The 26623-nt window shown below is 37.2% G+C and overlaps 2 protein-coding genes across 3 annotated transcripts; one reads left to right on the plus strand and one right to left on the minus strand.

The window, feature by feature from the left end:
* Positions 1 to 56: 56 nt before the first annotated feature.
* On the minus strand, positions 57 to 5168 carry LOC109045596 (F-box only protein 3-like). The gene is made up of 5 exons (XM_042760400.1): positions 4674 to 5168; positions 3057 to 3179; positions 1823 to 1938; positions 1453 to 1634; positions 57 to 1327 (listed from the first exon to the last, which is right to left on the minus strand). Exons 1-5 carry the CDS (start codon positions 4853 to 4855, stop codon positions 1199 to 1201), a joined length of 732 nt encoding a protein of 243 aa, XP_042616334.1. The 5' UTR covers positions 4856 to 5168; the 3' UTR covers positions 57 to 1198.
* Positions 5169 to 11412: 6244 nt separating this feature from the next.
* On the plus strand, positions 11413 to 23303 carry LOC109055204 (synaptotagmin-13-like). 2 transcript variants are annotated; one of them, XM_042760402.1, is made up of 6 exons: positions 11413 to 11886; positions 14516 to 14720; positions 15471 to 15608; positions 17033 to 17349; positions 19821 to 19947; positions 20674 to 23303. In XM_042760402.1, exons 1-6 carry the CDS (start codon positions 11713 to 11715, stop codon positions 20976 to 20978), a joined length of 1266 nt encoding a protein of 421 aa, XP_042616336.1. In that variant the 5' UTR covers positions 11413 to 11712; the 3' UTR covers positions 20979 to 23303. The 2 variants fall into 2 exon arrangements, with proteins under 2 accessions (XP_042616336.1, XP_042616337.1); XM_042760403.1 differs by having other exon boundaries at positions 11415 to 11886; positions 19824 to 19947.
* Positions 23304 to 26623: the final 3320 nt, after the last annotated feature.

Consider the following 26623-nt stretch of genomic DNA (forward strand, 5'->3'; position numbering starts at 1 on the left):
ATTTTAAGTATACTTCTGAGAAGTACATAAAGCCCATATCTGAGAAGTACATAAAAAGTAAACTAAAAGCATACTTATCTATTTTTAGTTTAAAAGAAGTATACTAATAGCACACTTGAATAAACTTCTTTTCGTAAGGGTACACCCATCCAGCATTGCTGAGAACAGGCCAAAAGCACCTCTGAACGGCTAACTAGTGGAGAACTAGTAGCAGGTAAAGTTAAATGATTGCTTGCACAGGTTAGCTGTTGTATGCGTGAACTTTAACTTCACAAGGTCTGTACCTCAGCCTGCCCCCGAAACCCTCAGTGCAAACGACACAAGAACAAACATATATACACAAGCACATACATGCTACACAAAACCTGAGGCCTTGTGGAGGAAATGAATGGGATCGATTTATTTTAGCCTTTCTGTTAAGTATTCAAACTATATATCTATAAATATATATAATATATAAACACACACAGCAAGTATTCTCAATTCAGTGTGCATGTACTTTTCTGCTAATAGTAGTGTCATAATTTCTTCTCGTGCTCTGTTATTGTAAGCTTTTAGAGAGATAGTTCGGGCAAAAACGAACATTTTTGTCATCATTTACTCACCTCCATGTCATCCCGAACCTGTATGACTGTCTTACTTCTGCCAAAAATGTCTACGGTCGAAGATATTTTGAAGGAAAACTGTTTTGGTCCATAAATAAAGTCAGTGGGTCCAAAACAACAATGGAATCTACTTTCACTGCATGGACAAAATATACTCATATATTATTTTGTGTTCCACAGGAGACAAAGACATACAGGTTTGGAACAACGTAAAGGTGAGTAAATTGCAATTTTCAATTTTGGCTGAACCATCCCTTTAGGTAATTTGCAGGTAATTGTGAAACCCAGGCAAAACGAGCCAATCTCACAGAATCTCACACACATTCAATAAACTCTCTCACTCTCACTCAATCACAAACCACACTTGCAGACTCAAACTGACGCACAATAATCTCACACGTGCACAGACACAGACCCAGACCCATGGCCACAGAAACTGGAGAAAACGTTCAAGAGGTGACAGGCACAAGAGCGCTGTACAATAAACAATGGCTGCCTAAAAGCTCTGTTTGTCCTCCTGCTCTGCCGTTTGTGCGAGTGGGTTGTGCATCAGTATCTGTGGGCGGGTCTTGGCCGTGGCATGTAAAAGTGCATCAGACATGCCGAGGGCAGCATCCTCCCGGGTCAGCCATGTTCATGCCATGCATTTCTCCCTGCTCATAGTCATCTGTGTCCGATGAATTCTCATCACCGTAAGGAGCAGACACCTCACTGACTGAGCTCTAAATGAGAGAGACAAACACAGAATGAAGGATTCAGAATGACAAAAGTACACATATTAGCATCTTGGATATTCATTTTTCTTGGATATAACTCAAAGATATAAATAGTGATATACCGACCGCACCATTGATTCACGGAATGGTGGGCACACCATGTGGAAGCGTGGGATTGAAACGTCAAACACGTCCCCTTTATTCTTGAGCCTGTGGAATGTGTAGTGTCCTTCCATGTACTCAGAGGTGGTGGAAAACGTGGTGCAGCTGGCATACTCGTGAACTTTACCAGGTGTCATCACTGGAAACTCGCCTGCACTCGCATGTACATTATATGCAAAAAACAGATGCAGGACATTCTTTAGAAAGTAGAGCAATTGTCACTATGAATTATATGGACAGAAAGATACTGTCAGAATGTAATATCTTGATAATTCAACATATCTGTCACCAATGCGAATTATTCTAATTTACTCTTAACTTAGAGGGATATGTTCTTACCCACAACACCAGGGCCACGGACCTCCTCCACATTTCCGTTTGCATTTGTGATCTTCCAGTACCGACTGTCTAGCTGGCATGCACTCTCTGGCAGGGCAGACTTTGCCATCTCAATCCTGACGCATAAGATAGCATGGCTCAGAGGTCATAGGTTCAGCTCAATGTATCATCATATGTCAAGTCTTAGTACAGCTGTGTTTACAAATCAAGAATTGGGATCTCTACTTTTTGTTAAGACACTGGAAAAAGAAATAGAGGAAGCATGCCACAGGGGTGCGCAATATGTATCATCTACGATAATAATGGAATTATTGATTAAACAATGTGCATGATGACATTGAGTATGTCACTCATTTTGCAAAAATCTAACAAAAACTTGCCTTGGGAGCATGCTTTCACTATGTGATGTTTAATAGATTGCCAGTTAAGAATGATTTGCTGTTCTCTACCAAATTAAAGCACAATTTCAAATGTCATACTGAGTTTATCAAAACAGTGGAATAAACAAGTTAACACTGTGAGTTACAACACACAATTAAATTGAAACAACAGCAGAACTTTTGCTTTTCAGAATAACACATATCGGTGCTTCATTATTGAATTAATCCACATTTTGAATGATCAGTTTGAGTAATTCTATAACCGAATGAATCAGCAGTTTGAACAAATTAGTTTAATGGATGATTCAATGACTAAATTATTTAGCCATTTGAACAAACCATTTGAATGAATTACTGAACTCATTAAGACAATGACTTGAATTTTTTTTTTTAAATCATTTCATAATCAAATATATGATTTAAACAACATCACATAACATTGTTTTTCAGTCTGTGTAAATGTAAGTAAATGCCATTTCAGATGCAGCTTCTGTGCCACTTCTGCAGTGCAAAAATGGATGTTGTTGATGCGGATTTCATTTGATTGGTAACATTATCTTATTATTTTAATTTAATTTATTGGTTAAAATGTAACAGAGGCAAAATCTCAATAATCTCCGAAAATACTGAGACATAACTTTTGTCCATATTGCATGCTACATGCGAAACAAAACAAAACAAAAAAAAAGTTCTTCACCTTTTCACAGTCAAAAATATCACAGTGTAACTTTCATCACCATCAGCAAACTTTCATCACTTATCAGGCCTGGGAAAGCATTCATGCAGAGCTCAGCACTTAAATAGCCCGATTCAGATTACAAAGCCAAATTAATGTGTGTGGATTTATGCAGTACCTGATTCTATAGGTGAAGAAAAAGTGTGGCGGATGGACTGAACTGAGCTCTGGCAGGAAGGAGGTAGAGACTGATACTGTGATGTCACCAGTGGTTGCCACACAGCGCTTGTCATGAACATACCTGAACAAACATAAAGGGGATAAAATGTAATGTGTAGAATTAATAAAGTAAAATGAGTAAAATAATGATGTGCTAGATGCTTTTCAGTCTGGCTTTAGGGCAGGACACAGCACTGATGAAAAAAATGGTTTTCTTCTTATTTGAAGGGACAATCCTTTTCAGTGAGGGTTGGGGAATTTTCTTCCTCTTCAGTCTCTATTGACTATGGAGTACCTTAGGGCTCCATTTTGGGGCCTATTCTGTTTTCATTATTTCTGTTGCCTTTAAACCTTATTTTTTAAAAAACACAGTATGTCTTATCAACTTTATTCAGATTTATTTGATCTGGAGGATCAACTTCTCATTCATTTTTGTTATTATGTCTTGAGGAGGTGAAGTGCTGGTTAGAGCAAACTCGCCCACAGCTAAATGCAAGTAAATCTGAAGTAATCATTTTTGGGCCAAATAAGGTTGACTGTGACATAAACGATGTGTTAGGTACATGGACAACTAATGTGCAGTCCCAAATAAGAAATCTGGGTGTAATTTTAGACTCCGCTCTAACGTTTGATCATCAGATTAAATGTGAGGTAAAAGTTGCTTCTTTCAGTTGAGGACTATTGCAAAAATGAAATCCTTTTTGTCTGGTGCTGATCTTGAGATAGTGTTTCATGCATTTATCTCCTCCCATTTGGACTACTGTAATGCACTTTATTTGGGAGTGAGCCAGTCTCTTATTTCAAAATTGCAATTGGTCCAAATGCAGCTGTGAGGCTCCTTACTAGTACAAAGAAAAGGGAGCAAATTACTCCAGTTTTGGAAAAGCTGCATTGGCTTCCGGTTAAATATTGGATTCACTATAAGGTGTTGCTGTACATTTTTAAAGCTGTCCATGATATGGCCATAGAATATATTATGGACCTGATTCATTTGAACTCATTTGGTAGATCTCAAAGATCATTTAACTGCTTACTGCTCTCAGTTCCAAAAACTCACCTGAAAACAAAGGGGGATCGTGCATTTTCTGTCGCTGGCCCAAGACTGTGAAATACCCTTCCACCTGACATCAGATCTGCACCCTCAGTTGATGTTTTAAATCTCATTAAAACCCACCTCCCCTTTCTAATCTCCTACTCAACCAGACCGGCAGCCATTACAGCAAAGAAACCACTCAGAGGGATACATCTTTATCACTCATACCTCCGGTTGTTAAACAGGGGATTGTTTCATCTAGTCCTAAAACACAATTGATCATGTGAAAACATACTTGTTTTCTATGGCTTTTAATTGTTGACTTTTGGAAGATGTAAATTGTTTTAATTGTTTTTCTGTTATTGTTGATTTTTGTTTTTACTATTACTATTCTCATCTTGTTACTGTACAGTCCTTTGGTCTACTTTGTAGTGGAAAGGGCTCTATAAATAATGTTGACTTGAGACTTGGGACTAATGTGGGATTTGTGATTTCAAATGCTGACATACATTACTAAGTGTAAGATAATTAAAGATGGACCACCTGAAGATCTGGTCCCGAATAATGGGGTATTCTCCTGTTACAACATTATCATAGGAAGTAAACCACTCAGTAAAGTTAGGACCTGAAAAAAAAGAAAAGAGGATTGAGAAGGGTTCATATGATCTGATAAAACTGCAATGCATTAATGGAGCCTTTTGCTTTTTGTTACCCGTATTGAACATGTCCTTGAATTGATCCTGTGAAGAAAATATATAAATGAGAGAAAGCAAGAAGGGCTGTAATACAAAAGAAGACAAGAGCACCTCCTACTGGTCAAAGTGCAACAATGCAAGAAAAATCCCTCTTTTATTTAGTGCTGGAGTCCCCATATGCACAAGCAAAACTGTTCTTGATGCAGTAAATGGCTTCACCTCCTGTCAGCTACAATGCAGTTGGGAAGCCTTTTAAAGGAGTAAGTCACCCAAAAATGAAACTTGCTGAAAGTTTACTCTTACCTTCAGGCCATCCAAGTAGATGACTTTGTTTCCTCATTAGAACAGTTTTGGAGGATCTTTCTGCAGTGAATGGGTGCCATCAGAATGAGAGACCAAACAGCTGATATAAACACCACAAAAATCTACAAGTAATCCCCACGAAAAAAAACTGCGTTTGAAAGAAACAAATCCATCAATGCATTTTAACTTTAAACCATCACTTCTGACAAAAAGTCCATAATCAATAATAATACTTCTTCCAGTTAAAAAGTCATATTTGTTTTGAACCATTTTGGACTTTTAAGCGGTGCTTGATCTGTGAATATTTCTCTCCAGCTACTATATAACCTGCTTCCTGTGGTTTGCATCAGTTTCACTTTTTATAACTGTTCGCCAGCCCTACATAAATGCATGTTTATACATGGTAAATTGTTGTGGTCTGAGGGTGGTGATCTAACCGGGCATTGATAGAAGATTTCACTGCGAGTTCGTCCCTCTGTGCTCTCCAAGGCCATATACTGGCTGAGGCCAGTGTGGAAGCAAAATGTGAGTGGAAGACACTGCCGCATTCCCTTCCTCTGCTGATATCCCCCTGCTGCGGTCTCAATATCCAACAGGTCCTCTGAGCGATAGTGATTGGACAAAGCCATGCTGCCCATCAGCCTGTGGAGGGGAAACAGTGTAAAGATCACTTATGATCATGTGAAAGGTTGATTGCCATTTTACAGGTTATCTGCAGAATTTTTAAGCTCATTTAGGACTTTTAAATACCTTTTTTAAGACCTGCACAAATAAAATTAATACCATATGAGCGTGGTAGGGCAGTGTCTATGGTAACATATAAAATCTCTAATGAAAACATATTAAACTGTAAAATTACTGTAAAAAACATGATTTACAGTTCAGATACAAAATTTTCTAATTTTAGAAAGACGTCTCCTTATGCCTTAGAATCGCTCTTGCAGTACTTTGATGTCATACACCGATCGGTCTGCGCAGCGCCGATTCAAGTCGAACACACCTATTGATACAAGTAAATATGAATGAAAAGCCATGATCAATGGAGCTCCAAAATTATGATTCACCATGGCAACAGCACCCGACAAAAAGACGTCTGCATACTTGCGAGTCAACAAATAAATTTAATACTTAATCACTGTTATAATATCAATTGTAAAAAGTGGCAGAACGGTAAATTATTGAAGTAATATTAATTTTCATGGTATCCTACAGGCAAAAAAAAAGCAGCTAAACATGAAGTATAAAACCTTAATTCAATAAAGGTAAAGCTTTAAGTATAAAACAGGTCGTGGCCTAATGGACTTGCAATCCAAGGGTTGTGAGTTCGAGTCTCGGGCCGGTGGGAATTGTAGGTGGGGGGAGTGAATGTACAGCGCTCTCTCCACCTTCAATACCACGACTGAGGTGCCCTTGAGCAAGGCATCGAACCCCCAACTGCTCCCCGTGCGCCGCAGCATAAATGGCTGCCCACTGCTCCGGGTGTGTGTTCACGGTGTGTGTGTGTGTTCACTGCTGTGTGTGTGCACTTTGGATGGGTTAAAAGCAGAGCACGAATTCCGAGTATGGGTCACCATACTTGGCTGTATGTCACGTCACTTTCACTTTCTAAAGGTTCATGAGTGTATACATGACTTTACATTTACATTTGATGTCTATTTCAGTGCACAGCACCTCTTTCCACATAGTCTAATGCTCTTTTCACATAATAAAGTGTTCTCTAATCCAAACTGCTGCATTTATTAATTACAGTAGATAAAATGAACATTTGACTTCTACTCAGCCAACAGCAAGAAGGCTTGCAAAAATAATGAAGAACAGATAAAGAGGACATGGCCACAATACCAAGTATCGGAAGAATATTAAAATCAAATAGGAAAAAATAATAACTGTTGCTTCTGTGTTTGTAGGGGGAAAAAAATGACCAAATAAATTTAACAACTGTGGTGGTGGTTAAGGCATATATCTCGAACTACCCTTCCATCTGGCATCCTTCCATTCAATACAGTAATCAGTCATCTTCATTTTTGATGGGCTTGTGCTCAGAAAACAACACAAATATTAGAAGAAAGAGCATGAAAGCGAGACACACTTTTCTTACTAATGTGCTCTGCGTCCCTAATTATATACAGAAAACTACCATTTAAAAATGGTACAGCTCAAATAAATATGCATGTGGATATGGCAAAAAAATGTAAATGTCACTCCCTACAAATTGATGTAGCCTCCTCATGTACAGGATTCAGTATAAGAGGATATGCCATTTTTGTCACTTCCAGAGTGTCTGCATGATGAAAATATGTGCAATGAATAAATGTACCTGCACTGCAAAAAATGCTTATTTTACTTAGTATTTTTGTCTTCTTGTTTCCAGTCAAAATATCTAAAGATTCTTAAATCAAAATGCATTTTTTACATAAGAAAAATTACATAATATGCATTTTCTACATAAAAAAAATGACATAAGGTATTTATTATTTTAAGTATATTTTTCTTATTTTGCAAATTATCTGCCAATGGGGTAAGACAAATAATCTTGTTTCCATTTGCATTAATATTATTTTTCTTCTTTTAATTAAAATGCACTTAATTTAGATCCCAAAGAAATGCACTTTTTGCAGCATGAGTGAATGAATGAATGAGATGTTTAAACATCGCTTATGCTTTAAAAAAAGAGGAGACTGAAAGAAACTCTGGGTTTAACAAAGAAAACCTGCTCCCGACCAGGTTAGGTTCACAGTGTAAGTTACCATGGTAACTGACTCTGCGTACAAGTTACCTTTCTTTCAGAGAAGGGCTTGACTTACCCTGCTTTCTCCGGTTGGACAAACTTTCCATTTTGAAACTGAAAACCCAGAGTTATCCTCATTTAAGTGTGAACATACTCAGAGTCTTCACTTAACCTCCTTTCTGAAACAGGCCTAAGTCTGATCCCAGTGATTATTGATAATTTCATACCGTTTGTTGTTCCTACACTGATCCAATTCATTTAGCAATTTATTGATAATATAAGATACTATGGCAGAGGCTGATTATGTGAAAGGAAGTGCACTTGCTTGTATACAGTAAATGTTATTTAACTCAGTGATGTGACATGTGTGTGGCCAATTATGGTGTCTCATACTTGGAATTTGTGCTCTGCATTTAACCCATCCAACTGCACACACACACACACACACAGAGCAGTGAGTAGTGAACACACACCCAGAGCAGTGGACAGCCATTTTTGCTGTGGCACCCAGGGAACCGTGGGGGTTGGGTGCTCAAGGGCACCTCAGTCGTGGGTATTGAAAGTGGAAGAGAGCACTGTTCATTCACCCCCCCAACCTACAACTCCTGCCGGTACTGAGACTCAAACCCGTGACCTGCGGGTTACAAGTCTGACTCTCTAACCATTAGGCCACGAATCAGTTACAAGCATTTAAATAAATACTTTATATTTCTAAAGTAGAAGAAAGAAATTCAGTAGGATTTTGAAATGATCAAGGATATTATCAGAAGTCTTACCCAGGTACCACAAGTTTCTGTCCATTGTGTATCTTATAGGAGCAACGGTAGTCATTAGGGAGTTTGCAGCCAATCTGGACCTCAATAGTGTCTAGTTCTTCCTCCCTCACTCCCTCTTCAGAGAACAGGAAACAAAACCTTTAGTGGACAACACTCATATTATGAAAAAGAAAAAAAATACCCATAGGCTTTCAAAATATGGTTGGATGAGTAACAGTGTGGACAGACCTTTAAGTGAAGCTATCATTCAGGGACATTTCTGATTCAGGTAGTTCTTCAGGTCATCCCAGGCTTTCTTGAGAATGCCATAATAGTCAATGTAACGGCCCAGATCAGCATAAAACTCACGAAACAGCTCCTTCCATGCCACGCCTCTGTGGCTTTTGTCTGCCCTGAAAACGAAAAAAAAAAAATAAAAAATTGTCATTGACAATATATTTTGATTAAACAAATCTAAAAAAGTAACAAAAAAAAAAAAAAAAAAAGACAGAAAAATGTGATGAATCAAATGCTTCTGAGGGCATGAGGAGTGAGCTTACTCTGTAAGGAGCCTGTGCTTCTGACAAAGTCTCTTCCACAGGGAGTTATGGCCTGTCAGCTCATTGAGTCGACGATTTACAAAACTGCAGCTGAGAAAAGAACAAGCAAGATCAACGCAAACACTTTTGACAACTTGAGATGTAGAAAAAAGGTTACCTATTCACTATTCACCTATCCCCACTGCTCTGGGTGTGTGTGTGTTCACGGGGTGTGTGTGCACTTTGGATGGGTTAAATGCAGAGCTCGAATTCTGAGTATGGGTCAAGTGTCACGTCACTTTCACTGTCACTGTCGCTAAAGCTTAATCTATTAAAACATAAAGATCTGATCGTGGTCTTGGTCAACCTTCACATGGATTTTTGTATAATGTGGTACAAAGTGTAATTGTGACCAACTTTTGATTATATCTGCATTGGTAATTACATGTGAAGAAAAACACAACTGAAATTAACTTGGAGGCTTTTAACTGTTTGATAAATAAAAAATCTATTTATTCTCAAACAAGTTTGGTAATGACAGCTATTCTCAAACCATTAAGGAAGAATAAATTAATCAGAATCAGAATTAGCTTAGCAAACACACAAGGAATTTGTTGTATTGGTACATACACACATACATACATACATACATACATACATACATATATGACATGAAGACAGAAAAAACAATTAAATAAGACTTAAGAAAAAAATACAAATAATAACAATAACAATAATAATAATAATAATAATAATAATAATAATAATAATGTGGGAAAATCTGGAACAGAATATTTATGTACAGATATGTGCATTATTTTATCTACAGTTGTAGACCCAGAAGAGAAGAAAAAGCGGAATAAAGTCGTAATTTTTGTTATTTTTGGAGCAAAATGTATTTTCGATGCTTCAGTAAATTCTAACTGACCCTCTGATGTCACATGGACTACTTTGAAGATGTTTTTATTACCTTTCTGGACGTGGACAGTATACCGTACATACGTTTTCAATGGAGGGACAGAAAGCTCTCGGACTAAATCTAAAATATCTTAAACTGTGTTCCGAAGATGAACGGAGGTCTTACGGGTTTGGAACAACATGAGGGTGAGTCATTAATGACATAATTTTCATTTTTGGCTGAACTAACCCTTTAACGGAACCGAACACGTACAATATAAATAATTCAGTTCTGGTATTTTTAACGGAACCGCTTCTTAATAAGAACCCACAGAATACATACAGCCGTAGAATGAGATATATGCCCTTTAAATAATAGCAAGGGTTGTAACTATTATATGAAGACAACTTTGGTATTTAATCAGGTAATGGGCTAAAATGCTTTGCTTATATATCACCTCAAGATGGCGTCACAAATCCACGTTCTTTCTTTCGTTCTCAAGGTCAGATCAATCAAACATTACCTCCTCGTGTCTTTGAATCACAGACAGATACATATTTTTAAAGGAATGAATTCCAAACCTTAAAAATATTACCAAAACAGTAAAAAAAAAAACTACTAGGCACCAGTTCAAATCTGTTCTTGTGAAAGCATCAGTAAAAAGTCGTATAGTAGCCTATTATTAAGTCATAATTTTGTAGAAGTGTACAACAAATCAATGTGTCAGTAAAAATGTGAGATTCTTTTATTTTTTATTATATATATATATATAGAGAGAGAGAGAGAGAGAGAGAGAGAGAGAGGATTAATATATCTATTTTTTTTTTTTTTTTTTTTTTTTTTTTACAGTGTGCACTATGGCACACTAGAGAGTGAGTGAACTGTATGACCAAAACAGCAGCACAAGCTTGGTGGCACCAAGCAAAATCACCAAAAATACAGGCCTGTCAGAAATGTAAATTTAATAGGCATATTAGTATTACCACATTTATAAAAGACAGCCCTGCCTTTAATGTTGTGTAACTTTTTAGCTCAAAGATTACTGCAAGTGGTTAGCAACTGCAAGGTCATGGATTCTCAGCAAATGCATGAACTGATAAAATGCAATGTAAAATGGATAGAAATGTCTGCCATGCGTAAATAAAATAATGACACTCCTACACTTCAGACCTCATTATTTTAAGAATCTTTACTGTGAGTGTATATATGAAGCTCTGCCTCAACACACCCAGTGTGTGAAGGTGAGTTCATGCAGCTCTGACGTAAAGGCTGACGTACAGCCACTTTGGTGATGAAGGGGGTGGGCTGCAGTGACAGACTTCTCCTTATTGAGGAGGAGTCGCCAGCCACCCGAGCCCCTCCCCTTTGATTACCTCCCTTCTGTCCATGTCTGTCTCTCATTCCTTCTCTCTCTCCCTTTTGCTCTGTCTGCCAGGCTGAGTTGGTTTCAGACAGTGCATCACAAACACACACACACACACACACACACACATACATGTGCTACTCTATGTCTCTAGCAGCTCTCCACTCATCTCCTCTCTCTTCCTCCTTCTCCTCACTCACCATGGAGTCACATCACTAAAGAGTGGATTATTCCTCCTGTTCCTCCTCTTTTCTCCTCTGCACTTCATTCGGTGTGTTTGGGTGTCTGTTTCAAGGTGGGAATGCTCATGTCTGCGACAGCGCTGTTGGGGGCTACGCTGGGAACCGTGTCTGGACTGTTGACGCTGTGTGGGCTCTCGCTGCTGTGCAAGAGCTGTAAGAAGGGGAAACTTGAAAGAGGGGATGAGACTGACCCAGAGAAAGCCAAACCCAGTATCCTGCATACTCTGACACAGGTAAGACCAATACTCATGGACCGGCAACCAGTTTTGATTTTAAATACAGACACAGCTTATAAAAGAACAAACAGATATGAGAACAAAGGCTGGGATATGCCACGAGTGAAATGTTCTGACCTGAGTGGAAGGATGGAAGTGGCACTTACATAACACAGATTAGCAGACTGAGGCAGAAACAATGATGCTGTACAGAAAAGGATTTCTTTGCATGTATCTAAAAGGCTTTAGTGGATGACTGTGTCATTATTGAATGCCTGCTCATAATGTAACATTATGGTATAAATGCACTAAAAATTGTGTTCTGCTCTATTATTATATAGTAAATACATTGTTTATCAAAATGTATTGGCTGCAAATGCAATGCAATGTAGCTGTCCATATGTCACCAGTAACCTTATTTCAAATTTCTGCTGCTACTAGTGCCTGGTATAGTAGGGGCAGAAAAGCCAACACATTCTCATGACAATTTGTATGTATTTTATATTTTGGCAAACTGGTGGCTAATTTGTATGAATTTGTATGGTCTCATTCATACGTTTTCATATGATTTGCTCACTCTCCAGTGACAGTTATGTTTAGGGGTGGGCCTTCATGCTTACTTTTTTCCTAAAAATTGTATGTTTATCATACGAATTCATACGAAACCACCGCCTTGTAAATAAGTTTTGAACTAATTCAAAGAACATTGAGTTCATCCAGTAACAGGCAAGTTAAGAATGGTGAGGGACAAGTGTGTTATTATTAGAATCTTCTCCAGAGTGATTTTATAAATGATTTGTCTTTCTGTGCTCTTGCACTTAAAAACACAGACAGACATGCTCTTGTACACACACTCTCACACTGATGTTGTTCAGCATCTGCTGAGCTTTCCCTGAAACTGAGTCACGACTCACATAGCCGCACACACACACACACACACACACACAATTGTTCTTCTCTCATGACTTTTATCATGTCTTTCCAATGACTTGTATTGTTTATCTTGAGCTAATGATATTTCCCATCCCCTGCCTGTAAATGTAATCCTCACTGAGGATCCTCTCTGATAGCATCCTCATTTTATAGATTATTTTAAGCTGTTTTTCTCGTGGGGGCCATTGGCTGGTGCTCACAATGCACAAAATTTCAGATTTTATCCTTTTGGGGACATTTGGTCGTCATGATGTTGGCAAAAACCGACCCCTCCCCACACACTTCCCTTCATAGTCTTTGTATATTTATACAGAGTCATGAATAATCACTTACAGACCATAATATGTGTGTGCTGAAGGAAAAGTAAGTAAAAAAATGTCTTCATTAAAAGTGACACTAGATCTATAGGGACATTTATCCATTGTTCTAGAGCCCTTTGAAGTTTTCTTCTTTTTTCCCCAATTGATTCCCCCATTTCAATGCATATAGTTTCAAAGCGTCTTTACAGAAAATGAATGCTGAAAGCACCACGAGCATCATGCATGCTTTTGTGTATAGTACATGAAACTGGGCTATTCTTTCACACAGAGACACACAGAACATACAGACATGTTAAAATGGTAGTGTTTTTGCGGTTCAATATTCACAGACACTTGTCCATATCACAATGTGATTAAGTGCACAACCCTGCAATTTGATTTATTCATCCAAATTTTGCCAAAATCTGTGACATTCTGTGTTACACAGTAAATTAAATCTTTATGACTGGAACCTGCGAAATCAACAATCCTACAATCATTCTCTCCATTTATGAAAGAGAAGGTGCTGATTGTGAGAGTGTTGATTTTCCTCTTAAATCTTTCAGCCTCTTTTGATGTGCCCAATTAAAATGTAATCTGAGGCAGACATGAGCAAAAACTGATTATATGGTTGATTTGCTGATTTTGTCTAAAAAACACCACAGTGAAGACAGAACTGAGTGTTATTGGCCTATCTGTATCTAGAGGATTATATGTTTATGGTTATCATGTATATTTAGAGTTAAGGTCAGTCTCACTGCACCAGTATTTGTTAATAATGAAGAGGAGGTTGGAGGAAGATGAGAGGTGTATAAGAATATCCTCTCTCGCTCCTTTCTCTGTGCACTCTATTTCAGCATGATAACTGCCCACCTGGGGGAAATTGAGTGTTCTGGTATTGATTTTTTCATTCATGCTTTCCAGGTTGGTTTTTTTTTTTTCTTTTTTTTTCAGACTCTACACATCAAAACCTCAATGAGACATTAAATTCAGTCATCAGAAAGCCCCTTAGTGAAATGCCCCTGTCTCATGTCAAGGTTTTTAAAATCAGTTATGTCTGTGTAATGTAAGCTTTGAAGGAATGGAAATGATTAATTCATACTGAGACAATATTACTTTTTTTAATTTAAAAAAAAAAAAAAATTTTTTTTTTTTTTTTTTTTTGATTGATTAGGATTAGTCTAATTTTATTGAATATACTCTTTGGTTAAGATCAAGTATTACTGGTATGGTATTACTTGGCACAATGTTTTCTGAATATTTCATCATAAATTTTAAGAAATTTCTGAGCAGGTTGAATACCTAATGGTTTGAGTGGAGTAACCTACTACTTTTGTTTTACCTATCTATTCTCCAACCAATCATATTATTTCATCATTTTTATTTTCTCTTTCTTATTTATGTACATGTTTTAGTTCAGTGTGCAGAAGTCCACAGAACCCATCCAGCCTCAAGCATCTTTGAAGTTTCCTAAAATCTACTGCCCCAAACCTTGTGTCACTTCTCAAGAGGTAATAAACTACAAAGAACATGGAGCTACCAGTGACATGTCTGCTGCCGAGCTCGACACCTGTAACCAGGCAACCGATCATGAGAAAATCTTCTCCCTCCCGCGGCAAGGTAAGGATATGACAGCTAAAATCTAATGGAACTCAATGGGGGAGGTTGTGTTCATGTGTGTGTGTGTGTGTGTGTGTGTGTGTGTGTGTGTGTGTGTGTGTGTGTGTGTGTGTGTGTGTGTATGTGGACAGCTTCCCTATGCATTCCAGACCACTTGGAACTTGGAAAATTGGAACCAACTTGGAAATTGGAATTTCGGCCCATTAAACACCATTAATAACATGTTAGACACCAGTGGCATTTGCAGTTGCTGTTAAAATCTGTGCAGATGTGACCCAGAGGCAATTGTCAACCTCTCAGTGAAACCTGCTCCTATAATCATGCCTGGTGAATGACATACATTGATCTGACTCATAGCTCACAGCTTCTATCATGTCAAGTAAAGGTTGCATACAATATAATAATTCATGACCAAGATCTGAGCAAGATTTAACGTTTATCCACCCACTAGCAGATGCAGAAAAAGAAAGATAAGAAGTGCTACCTTTCTTGAAGAATCTCACAGCACTTGTTCTATTGCACTCATGAATTAATTAATCCTGAATTAATCAATGTTATTGATTGAATCGGTTATGTAAATGATTCCATGACTCACTTTAAAAAGACAGTAACTTGTCACCATGAAACAGTGCAAAGTCCCAAGAGGACCAGAAATAACTATAGTCTGTAATGTTTTTCTGGTTCTAGAAAATTTGCTCCTAAAATGTACTCAGAGCTGAATGTCACTTATATTTATTTTCTTCATATTAGCTTCCGCAGATGAAACGCCCTGCACATCTGAGCAAACTGGTGCCATGACGACAAGTAGCTCCATCCTATATCCTAAACTACACTTCTCCATCAGCCTGCACAAAGAAAATGGAGAGCTACACATCAGCATTGTGGAAGGTAACAAACATTCATCCCCTCTGATGTTTCTAGAAAGAGAGTGGGGCACCTGTGAATTGCAGGTGAATCTCATATTGTGTAGCATCCTTTTGGTGATAATTTACCAACAGGTGTTTCAAAGGATACATACAATCTGGATTCCTGTGGAAATGCTGTCATGTTATAAGAAGACTTATTAGCAACACCTCACTCAGACACTGTCTGCAACCACTAATTCAGTTTCATAGTTTTCAAACTTTCGCCATTCACTGTGTTACAAGTCAGAAAGCATCAAGTGTTCCAATCCGAATGATTGTAAAAAATTTTTTTTAAAAATGCAGTTGCTTTAAAAATAAAAATATTTTTAAGTTAAAAATATTTTTAAGTTAAACTTCAAAATAAAGTTTTGTTACTAATAAAACTAGTAAGCACATAATAAAGTTTCTAAAACTTAAACTAATATTAAAATATGAAAATACAAAACTAATTCAAAATATTAATAAACACTATACCATTATATTCCATATAAAATATTAAAATAACACTAATTTGTGTTGTTATTTACTGATAATTTGGCTGCTGCAGCCAAATCATTGATTCTGTAAGTTCTGTAAACATAACAACTGAATCAGATTAGAAATATAAAACATTTTTGATATCCTATGATTCTATCCTTGATATTCTTTGGATACTGGATAGAATCATAGTCTTAAGCTAAAAAATTGGAGTCTGTGCTCTGCAAAGAGTCTGTGCTCACACTCTGCAAACTATGTCAACTCCGACTGCCCAAAATCTGCAGACTGGTTCTGACTTTAGACAACTGTACTGCAAAACGGGGGGGAAATATCTGTGCAAAGAACCTACAAACAGATCAACTCAGATGACAGACACAAACAATTCTGCACTCAGCTCCAGTGAAGCTCTAGGAGCATTTTTCAGTATGTGCACATGTCATCTGAAGGTCACACAGCATGAGCACATGTATCTGTAAAAAGCAGGCTTTTATGGCTCAGCCAGGTGTGTTGTGTTTATGGGATAGAGTTGCCACTGAACAATGGTTTTGCTCTGCTTTCAAGGCTGGAACAGAGGGTGGTTTTGATATTCAAAACTCTCTGTGATTAAACCAATGTTTGAGAGAAATAAAAGCCTCTTTCAGGCAGCTTAAAGTCTCTTAATCACAGAATTACCATTTCAATAGTAGCAGCCGTGATTGATACGCATCATTATCGGTAATGAGAGTAAATCTGCTTTAAACTCAAAACCTCTATTCTGCACATCCCAACAGGAAAAGGGGAGAGGATCAGTCATGCTGGCTGAGATGTAGAAAGGAATGAGAAGTGAGAATGTGATGCTTGGTGCCTCTGCGCCTTGGAGCAGCTTCATGTGGCCCAATTTGTCATCCTGTTCCTTGTTATAATATGACTCATATTCTCTTTTTTCTGCAGCGGAGAATATATCAGTGGAGGCCGGATGTGAGGGATATATATCAGGGTGTGTGAGCGTCTCTGAAGAGCAGAAGCACGCTCACACAGCCGTCCACAAGCTAGCAGCTCATGTGCAGTGGGGAGAGGAGCTGGTGTTCGCTCTCCCCATGGAGGGCACAGAAGACACAGACAGTCTAGATGGAGAGGTGGCCCTCTCACTTCACTGCTGTGATCGATTCTCCCATAATTCCACTCTGGGCACGATGCGCTTTAAGCTGGCTGATATAAGCATGATGTTGGACGCTGACTGCTGGGTTGACTTACAGCCACCTAAACAGGTGAGGAACATTGCTTTAAATTCATCTGAAATCTCTCAAACTCAGTTAAATATGAATTTTAAATAAAATATTTAACTCTTAATAGTGCACAAAGTTTTCACCCTACAGAATACAAATATGCAAACATTTTATAATTTATTGGTATTTAAAGATTTATGAACTGTTACAAAATAGAGAGACACCACTCACCACCACAAATGAACAATGACCCAAATATCAGAATAGTGTTCCAGTAAGTCAGGTAATAAATAAGAATTTAACTTAGTGGATAATAAAACCACACAATGTGTGGACAATGCCTAATGTAATGGTAGATGCAGAGGAAGATATCAATGGACCGTTCAAGGGAAAATCATACAGATTGAACTGATTTATATTTATTGGACTTTAAACAGACCCTGTGTGTTAAGTTACAGTATTCATAGATTATCCAAACAAGTGGATACCCATAGACCTGATCCTAAATAAAAAAAATGAAAACATTATTTATTATTTTTCTTTATTCCTTCAAGATGTAATAATTGTGATCTTTTGATCGGATTGATGTTTTCCATTGCATGTATCATAGATATTTATCCCTGACAATTAAGACCTTTTCTGTTTACTTTTATTTTTGTATATCTGTTTGTACCGTACTGTTGTTGTTCTTTTTTGGACCACACTTTTTAAAGTAGTTTATGTTGTATAAGAAAACTAAACGAAGTATAAATAAATAAATAAATAAAAACATATTACAATACAGGCCTGAATAAAATGAAATAAAATTGAAACATAGACCTGAATCAAAAGTGAAAACATATTAAAGCATTCTAAACACTAAAACATATGAAGTACAGCAGTAGGTGATATTCTTCTGACACACTTTTCACAATAAGAGGTTGTTGTGGTTGCAAACTTGGTGCGAGATGAATATTTTAGCATGCTGTGTTTATGTGTTTCTCTGTGTACTCCCTCCTCACCTTGTTTGTTTCAATTCAATCTCTTGGGTCCTAAACCGTACACACACACACACACACAGTCCACCCCCACTATTGTGTGATCTGTTGATGATGTCATAGACCTCCAGAGCTGGAGATCCTTATCTGCGTCATCATACCTCCCAGAGGAGATCCGGTTCTAACAGAGAGATACACACATAAAGACATGCCAGGAATTACTAACTACCATTGGACTGCAGAGAGGAAGAAAGAGAGAGAGAGAGAGAGAGCGAGAAAGAGAGAGAGAGAGAGAGAGAGAGAGAGAGAGAGAGAGAGAGAGGAAGTAATGCCTAGAGGTATTTGGTGTGTGTGTGTGTGTGTGTGTGTGTGTGTGTGTGTGTGTGTGTGTGTGTGTGTGTGTGTCTCTGTCTTTCTCTGTCTGTGTGTGTGTGTGTGTGTGTGTGTGTGTGTGTGTGTGTGTGTGTGTGTGTGTGTGTGTGTGTCTGTCTCTGTCTGTGTGTGTGTGTGTGTGTGTGTGTGTGTGTGTCTGTGTCTGTGTCTGTGTCTGTGTGTGTTTGTGTTTTGAATGTACTGTATGTTTTGGTCCAGGCGTGTGATGAAAAGGATGACGCAAGTTGAACTGGGTTGTATAAGCATCATTAAAAATATATAATTTGTTGATATACAACAAAATGTTCACACACTGTTTATCCTTTTGAGTGCTCTAATTTTTCACATGATTCGTGTTTAATTATTCAGGATAGGGATTTAGTTTATGAATGGAAGACCTTGGACTCTTTTATTTTCTACCTTTTAATTCCATTCTTGCAGCTAAGTATCTTTGATGAATATGGGAATGAGACGAAAAATGATGTGCTAAGTATATGGGCAGATATATCTGCATGCATTGAATGTGATTTCAGTTCCTATCCAGACTTTATCAGTTTTAATATTATTATTCTATTTTGACTCAATGACAAGAATGTTAATCAAAATAATGACTGCATTACTCTAAAGCTTTCCGTATTGTTCATTTAAATAATATTTATCAGTAGTATTTGTCACTGTGTTCATTGTCACTGCACTGGAGTATAAAAACAAAACAGTCAGAGCACCAGATTAGATTTCAGAAAATTTGTGAAAGAAAATGTCATGTTTTGCTCATGCAGCTGATTATGTGAGGTGGACTAAAGGCAGGGGAAGATTAGTATAAGGTCATGATGCTAATGAAATCCCATCATTCAGAGTGTTTAATGTGAGGACTGTGCTGACAAATTGACAATTTCAAATCAGCAGCTTTTACCCTGAAGGAGGGTCTGGCCATATTCAGTCTGCCTCACAAATTACCAGATCATTTGCATGAAATGATTCTTTATGCATGTCAAAACCCTGAAAAGAGACCTTTATGAATATGCAAATTCTAAAATCCATATTTACGTGAACACAGAGTTAAGTAAAATATCCTGGCACAAAAATGTTTTTTCAAGTCAATGCTGTAAATAAAAAAACTTTAACACAAGAAGTATTTCAAGACTTTAACCCAGTCTTTTTCAGCAGGAAGTGGCATCATCATCTGGAGAGCTACTATTGTCACTCAGTTATCTGCCAGCGGCCAATAGACTTGGGGTGGTGGTAATGAAGGCAAGAGGACTACAGTCAGACAAACTGAAAGATAACATAGGTATTTACCCCCAACATATGACCATAACAACACTTAAATTAATATGAACATTAAAAATAATCCTAAATCAACTATTAGTTACATTATCATCTGTATGATCTCTATTCTAATATGGAAGTGAACTAAAGATTCAGCAGCTCAATGCAATGCATTTAGCAATTAAATGAAATACACTACCAGTCAAAACAGAGGGAATAATAAAGGTTTTTTTCTTTCTTTTTTTTCTTTTTTTGAAAGAAGTCTCTTATGCTCACCCAGGCTGCATTTATTTGATAAAAAACAATACAATAAGAACTGTAACATTGTGAAATATTAATACCACTTAAAATAACTGTTTTCTTTTTGAATATATTTTAAAATGTTACTAGTTCTATTGAAGACTGGAGTAATGGCTATTGAAAATTCAGCCATCACAGGAACAAATGATATTTTAATATATATTCAAATATAAAGAATGCAGCTCTTTTAAACTGAAATAATATTTCACAATGTTACTGTAAATGTAGCCTGGGTGAACATAAGAGACGTCTTTCAAAACATTCAAATATTTTTATAATTCCAAACTTTTGACCAGTCATGTATATGTACACACAATAAATATATGCATCCATCTATCCATCCACTCATTTTCCAAACTGCTGGTTCTAAAAGACAGTACATTCAATATTAGTATCAATATTTTAGGTGTAATAAAGAGAACACTGTACCCTGTATGTTTTCTGATAGATCTATCGGTAAAGCTGACCTTGAAACACCAAAATGCCAAGCTGAAAAAGAAGCAGACGCGACGAGTGAAGCACAAGATGAATCCGGTCTGGAACGAGATGATGATGTTGGAGCTGCCTAGTGAGTTACTGGCTAAATCCAGTGTTGAATTGGAGGTACTGAACCTGGCCAGTCCCGGGACCCTGCTCCCCCTGGGCCGCTGCATGCTGGGGCTCCACACCTCTGGGACCGGCCTGCAGCACTGGAAACAGATGTTAGATAATCCACGCAAACAAATTGCGATGTGGCATCCTCTATACACCTAGAATACAGGTTAATATTCTGCAAAACATCACCTCTACGCAATGATTGGTTAAATGTGTGGTTGGATTTTTATGACAGTACTCTATTGCTGTGTAAAAACATAGTACTCCAATATAATAAATATTTAACTAGATATAATGCGTGAACCCAGTTGTTATCATTTAGTAATATGAAACTATTTTCTCTGCAGTACTAATATTGTTACACAGTAGTTTAGAGTATTTTAATGTGAGCAGTGCTGCATTTACCTTTGTTGTTGTTAATGTATCTTCAAATTACTCAGATATAAAATATGACTGAACAGCCCACTCAGTCAATATCATAGTGACCGATGGGAGAGCGAAGCAAACGGCTCATATCTGATGTACTGCAGAGTGTAAAGCCTGGCTGGATCAGATCAGGAGAAAGGTTAAACTACTGTATCTAACCAGGTTTGGCAGAACAGATGTCCCTCATAACTGATCATGAATAAACAATCACAACAAATATTAGGTTAAAGCATTGTTTGTCAGATGAAGCCCTTATATGATCCACAGGCAGGGTTTTTCTGAAAGCATCAGAATACAGAAATCAGTCTATTGTGGTCGGGAACACTTAGAAAACATTAGAATATAATTCATTTTTAAGTTTAATAGCAAACAGTGTGGTTTTCCTGCTATGAAGGCTTATGGATGCTCTTAGTCACACTGTCACAGTTGGAAAGATGGAGCCCTGCTCACTAACTGTAGATTGTGTACTGCAGTAACACACTAAATAAATATACAGGGTCTCAATAGGGCAGCTTTACTCTTCTCAATATGCATGTATACAGAAAAAAAAATGTACCACTGTCTTTTAATTTAAAAAATGTAAATATATATAAACAGCTGGATATGTATACAATATACCATATGTGTATTAGCAGGATGAAGTATCTCAACAGGTACTGCCAGGCTCCAGGAAAGTTACTAGGGGCAATTACTTTATACTCTTGAGTGTAATAGAGGATGATGTTCTCTACCATTATTGTACTTTAGGACATTTTAGATGAAAAAATTAAACACATAACTGGAATGATAATTACTCAGTTTGGAGACCTATGAAAGCCTGTTTAAAAAAAAAAAGTTACAATTAAAAATGGTAATTGAAAATTTTATATCAGTTAGTTTGACACTTAGGCTGACTTTTTTTCTCAGAACTGCGAGAAACAAAATCTGAATTGTGAAAAGAAAAAATGTATAAACAGAATTGTGAGATATAAACTCACAATTCTGAGAAAACAATTGTGAGACATTAACTTTTTTGTTGCAATTCCAAGTTTACATTTCACAATTCTGAGTTTTTATTGGATCTCTCTGATATAAACTTGCAATTCTATGAACTTGCAATTGTAAGTTAACATCAGTTCTGATCTTTTTTCTTGCAATTCTGTTATAAACTTGCAAGAATTGTAGGAAAATAATTTATTTATTAAAATAATTTAGTCTGTGGCGAAAACAGGCTTCACTCAAGCTACAGATCTATAGCTCACTGTTGTAAAATGCTTAAATTTTGTAGCATTAAAGATGTTTGTCCCATGTAAAACTATGGATTTTTTAACCTAAAAGTATGGACTTTAACCTAAGTTAGTATATGCTTCCTTCTTTCCAATTCCAAGTCAAACTGTAGCCAAACACAACCAACCCTGATTTATTCCAAAAATGTATTTGTGTTTCACCATGAGTGCACAATCTAGAGGTGACATGCCAAATGCCACTAAAATCAAATATTGTGCATTTATCTTGGAAGAATTGCATATTTTGTGCTATATCCAACAAAGTAGTCATTCAACCACATGACAAATTAAAACAATCAGCCACACAAGATATCTACTGAAGTATTTGTTGTGTATTTTCGTGTCAATCTGTTTTGTGTGACCTGATTACAATAAAATCTCCAGTTAGATCATAAATTATTCATCATGTTTATGTCAGATACGTTAAAATTATTTTGGTCAATTTAAGCTTTAAATATATTTGTAGAGGTTCCTTGGGTAGCAATTAAAAGCAGTGAAATCCCCCATTTTATGTGTAAAAACATTAGATAACCATTTTTAATCTCTATTTGCCCTTCAGTTATGTTTGAATATTTACGGTGCAGTGGTTATTGAATTTACATCATTGCCGTGCTTGATACTTTTCCAGAGAGGGATGACCAATGGAATGTTAATCACTGCAGTCTGATCCATCTGTATGACTTACTGCATAACACTCTCAATTTCGTACGGACAGAAATTTATTTTTAATCCACAGATATGCTTGAAACAAATAGCCATGTGTTGGTGTGAAATAAATATTCCTTTCTCAAAATGTGTTGTTTCTCACATGTGTTTGCTTAATGTCAGAGATTTGAAGGATCTATTTATAGAATTGGTCTGGCTTGATAGATGACACGCAGATGAGCAATATCAGGACGTGACAGCTATCCAGACCAACAGCACTTCCCACAATCAGTGCAAATGAACACACACTGAGAAATATATCAGAGAAAGACAGAGAGCAAGAATGGAAAACAAAATGAATCACAGCATATTAAAGTAATCTTTCTTTTGCCTTTTATTTCTCCCTCTCATCTCACATATAAATAGTGTCTTGTTGCATAACAGGTGACATTAATGTGTTCTGTGTGGTTATTGGTGGGCACGACAGAGCACAGTAGTCTGTATAATCAGAATGGACGAGTCCACTGTCTGTCTGCTCGGCAGCCTTGAAAATGGCACAGGATACCAGCGGTAACTGCAATGCATCACTGATGAGCTTCTTACATAATCCCACTGATAAAAAAAACAAACTCCCACCTGCTTGATATTGCCCTGCCAGAGTTAAAAATTATTTTGCTGGCTCGCTCTTCCCGGAGGAGCTGTGTGTGTGTGTGTGTGTGTGTATGAATGAATGAGAGAACACACTACAAGTCACATGACAAATGTCTTTTGTCTGTTTCTGTCCTTATTTCAGAAGGACTGAGTGAAAAATTATGGCTGACCACTGACAACAAGCTTATTGATCAGGGTTGTGCTCTTCAAAACAATGAGTTCTTCAGATTAAATGAACTCAGAAGTAAATTCACATAAATATGTTTCTGATCATGTGAAACAGTGGAGAGAATGACCTGTGGAAAGGATTTTCATCACTCTTTCCTAGTTATACACAACACATATCTAAAGTTAATTCAAATGTATTTATGGAGAATAAAACACGTTCATTTAAATGTACTGAGAGAGAGTTTGTTCTGTCAAACATGCACTCTTAAAATCAACCTAGCAAAAACAAAAATAATGATTTTTCAAAATAGATCCAGGTGTAGGGAAGATATATACACCTTCAGAGCAGGAAACCAGGTCCTCCAACACACCCATGAATACACCTACCTGGGACTAAAAATCAGTTCAACAGGGAACTTCAATCTGGCTGTGAATGAACTAAAAGCAAAGGCAATGAGGGTCTTCTACATGACCAAAAATACAATTCAACATGAAATTCCAGTCCAAACCTAGCTCAAAATCCTAAAAGTATTAATCGAACCAATTGCTCTTTATTGCAGCAAGATATGGAGACCCCTAAAACCCAATATTTCTCTAAATGGGAAAAAAATCAAAACTATGCATTCACAAATTTGTAAAAGCATCTTAAAAGTAAACAGAGCAACCCCAAACAATTCGTGCAGAGCTGAATTAGGACAATACCCATTATTAATTGGTATTCAAAAAAGAGCTCTGAAATTCTACCAGCATCTGAAATGCAATGAGCCAAGCTCATACCAGGCTGAAGCCCTGCAGAGGAGCGCCCTTTTACAGCTGGTGCTCAAACTACACCCAAACCAGCACAGCACAATGTGGCCCAACCAAATCACACAGTTACAAAAAGAAAATTACATTGCCTGTTGGAAAGATGCCACTAAAATACAAAAGAAGATGGAGCTCTATTTACACCTGAAAAGAGATTATAAACCAGCAGAGCTGTGTAAAAGAGCACAAATTGAGAAAGGCACTAACAAGGTACAGACTGAGTGATCACTGTCTGGCTGTAGAGCGAGGACGGCACAGACAGAGACGAGAACATTTCCTACTGCATTGTGATTATTACCACAACATTAGAGCTGCATAATTCCCTACATTCCAAGAAATACAACCAAATTTTTATGGCGTTCTCAAATGCAGAAATATTAAGTTATATTTAGGAGAAAATTCCAGCATGATTGCTACAGCAGCAAAACACCGCATGTCAGCATGTCACAAACGAAGAGAGTCAGCCAGTGCACAAAACTAAAGTTTTTATTTTTATTTTTTACATCTACATGTTGTAGTACATAGTATGAAGGGTTTTTTTTTTTAAGTTAATAAAAAAAAATATTAATGTAATTATTTACTTACTGATTTATAGATCTATTCTTGTTTTGTTTATGTATTATATGTCAATGATTTGGCAACACTGTGCAAGTCATGCCAATAAAGCTCACATGAATTGAATTGAGAGAGAGAGAAAGAGAGAGAGAGAGAGAGAGAGAGAGAGAGAGAGAGAGAGAGAGAGAACCACAAAATTACAGCTCATTACTTCCCTTGCCCAGCATGGACAGCATTAAAAGCACTGTCCTCATTCACCCTGACCACAACACTGCTTTGAACAAAACCATCTTCTTCCCAAAGAAACCACACATGAAATATAGATGGAGGGAAAAGCTGCTCTAGAAAATGTTTCTTTCTGATGCTGAGCTGAGTGAAATTTTGCTCTCAAGCAGGGAGAGAAAAAACACTGTACTGCTTTGTATCAACTCTTCTGTCTCTTTCGCTCCTCTTTGTGGCCTGTTTAATATTGCTAAATTTCTGTGGTATCAGCCGGTATACAGAAACAGAGTGACATTCAGCCAAGTATGGTGACCTTTACTCAGAATTCGTGCTCTGCATTTAACCCATCCAGAGTGCACACACACAGCAGTGAACACACACACACCGTGAACACACACCCGGAGCAGTGGGCAGCCATTTATGCTGCAGTGCCTGGGGAGCAGTTGGGGGTTCGGTGCCTTGCTCAAGGGCAACTCAGTCGTGGTATTGCCAGCCCGAGACTCGAACCCACAACCTTAGGGCTAGGAGTCAAACTCTCTAACCACTAGGCCATAGGATTTAGTGAAACCGTAGTTAAATGTTATGTTGTAAAATTGAAAATTATATTTAGGATTTTACAACAGTTAGTTCTGGTCCTCAAATTTGATTTCAGCATTTGAGTGCTGATATATAACAGTACTGGGACTTCTCACTGTTTCCATCACTCCGCTTGTCTGTATCTGTGTGTTCCTGACAGACTGTCAGTATATCCATTAGTGGTGGGAATTCAGAAAGTGACTCTTTCTGCAGGTTACATTACGTTACTTCAGGAAGTGGTGACAATCTTTATGAGTGAGTTATTCATTCAACCGATTCATTCAAAACCAATAAGTGTGTCAATGCATAGTATGATTCTATTCAATAATCAGTATCTAACCTGAGGAAAAATGTTTCATGTAATTTGTTAAGACCTAGTGTTATATTTAATTTTTTAACAGGAGTAAAAATGAAGCTGTGAGAGATAGAAGTACAGTGCATCCAATGGATTGTATTGTCATCTACTGTAAATATATATATATATATACACAC

The sequence above is a fragment of the Cyprinus carpio genome, chromosome A7 (assembly GCF_018340385.1).
Source record: "Cyprinus carpio isolate SPL01 chromosome A7, ASM1834038v1, whole genome shotgun sequence".
In the NCBI taxonomy this organism is placed as follows: Eukaryota; Metazoa; Chordata; class Actinopteri; order Cypriniformes; family Cyprinidae; genus Cyprinus; species Cyprinus carpio.

Excerpts from the sequence above, each read along its gene's own strand:
- LOC109045596 (XM_042760400.1), bottom strand. The coding sequence starts at position 4,855 with ATGTTCAATACGGGTAACAAAAAGCAAAAGGCTCCATTAATGCATTGC. Across the intron at positions 1,635-1,822 it reads CCGTGGCCCTGGTGTTGTGG|GCGAGTTTCCAGTGATGACA; the intron begins GTAAGAACATAT and ends ATGCGAGTGCAG. Across the intron at positions 1,328-1,452 it reads CACCATTCCGTGAATCAATG|AGCTCAGTCAGTGAGGTGTC; the intron begins GTGCGGTCGGTA and ends TCTCTCATTTAG.
- LOC109055204 (XM_042760402.1), top strand. The coding sequence starts at position 11,713 with ATGCTCATGTCTGCGACAGCGCTGTTGGGGGCTACGCTGGGAACCGTG. Across the intron at positions 11,887-14,515 it reads TCCTGCATACTCTGACACAG|TTCAGTGTGCAGAAGTCCAC; the intron begins GTAAGACCAATA and ends TACATGTTTTAG. Across the intron at positions 19,948-20,673 it reads CAAACTGAAAGATAACATAG|ATCTATCGGTAAAGCTGACC; the intron begins GTATTTACCCCC and ends GTTTTCTGATAG.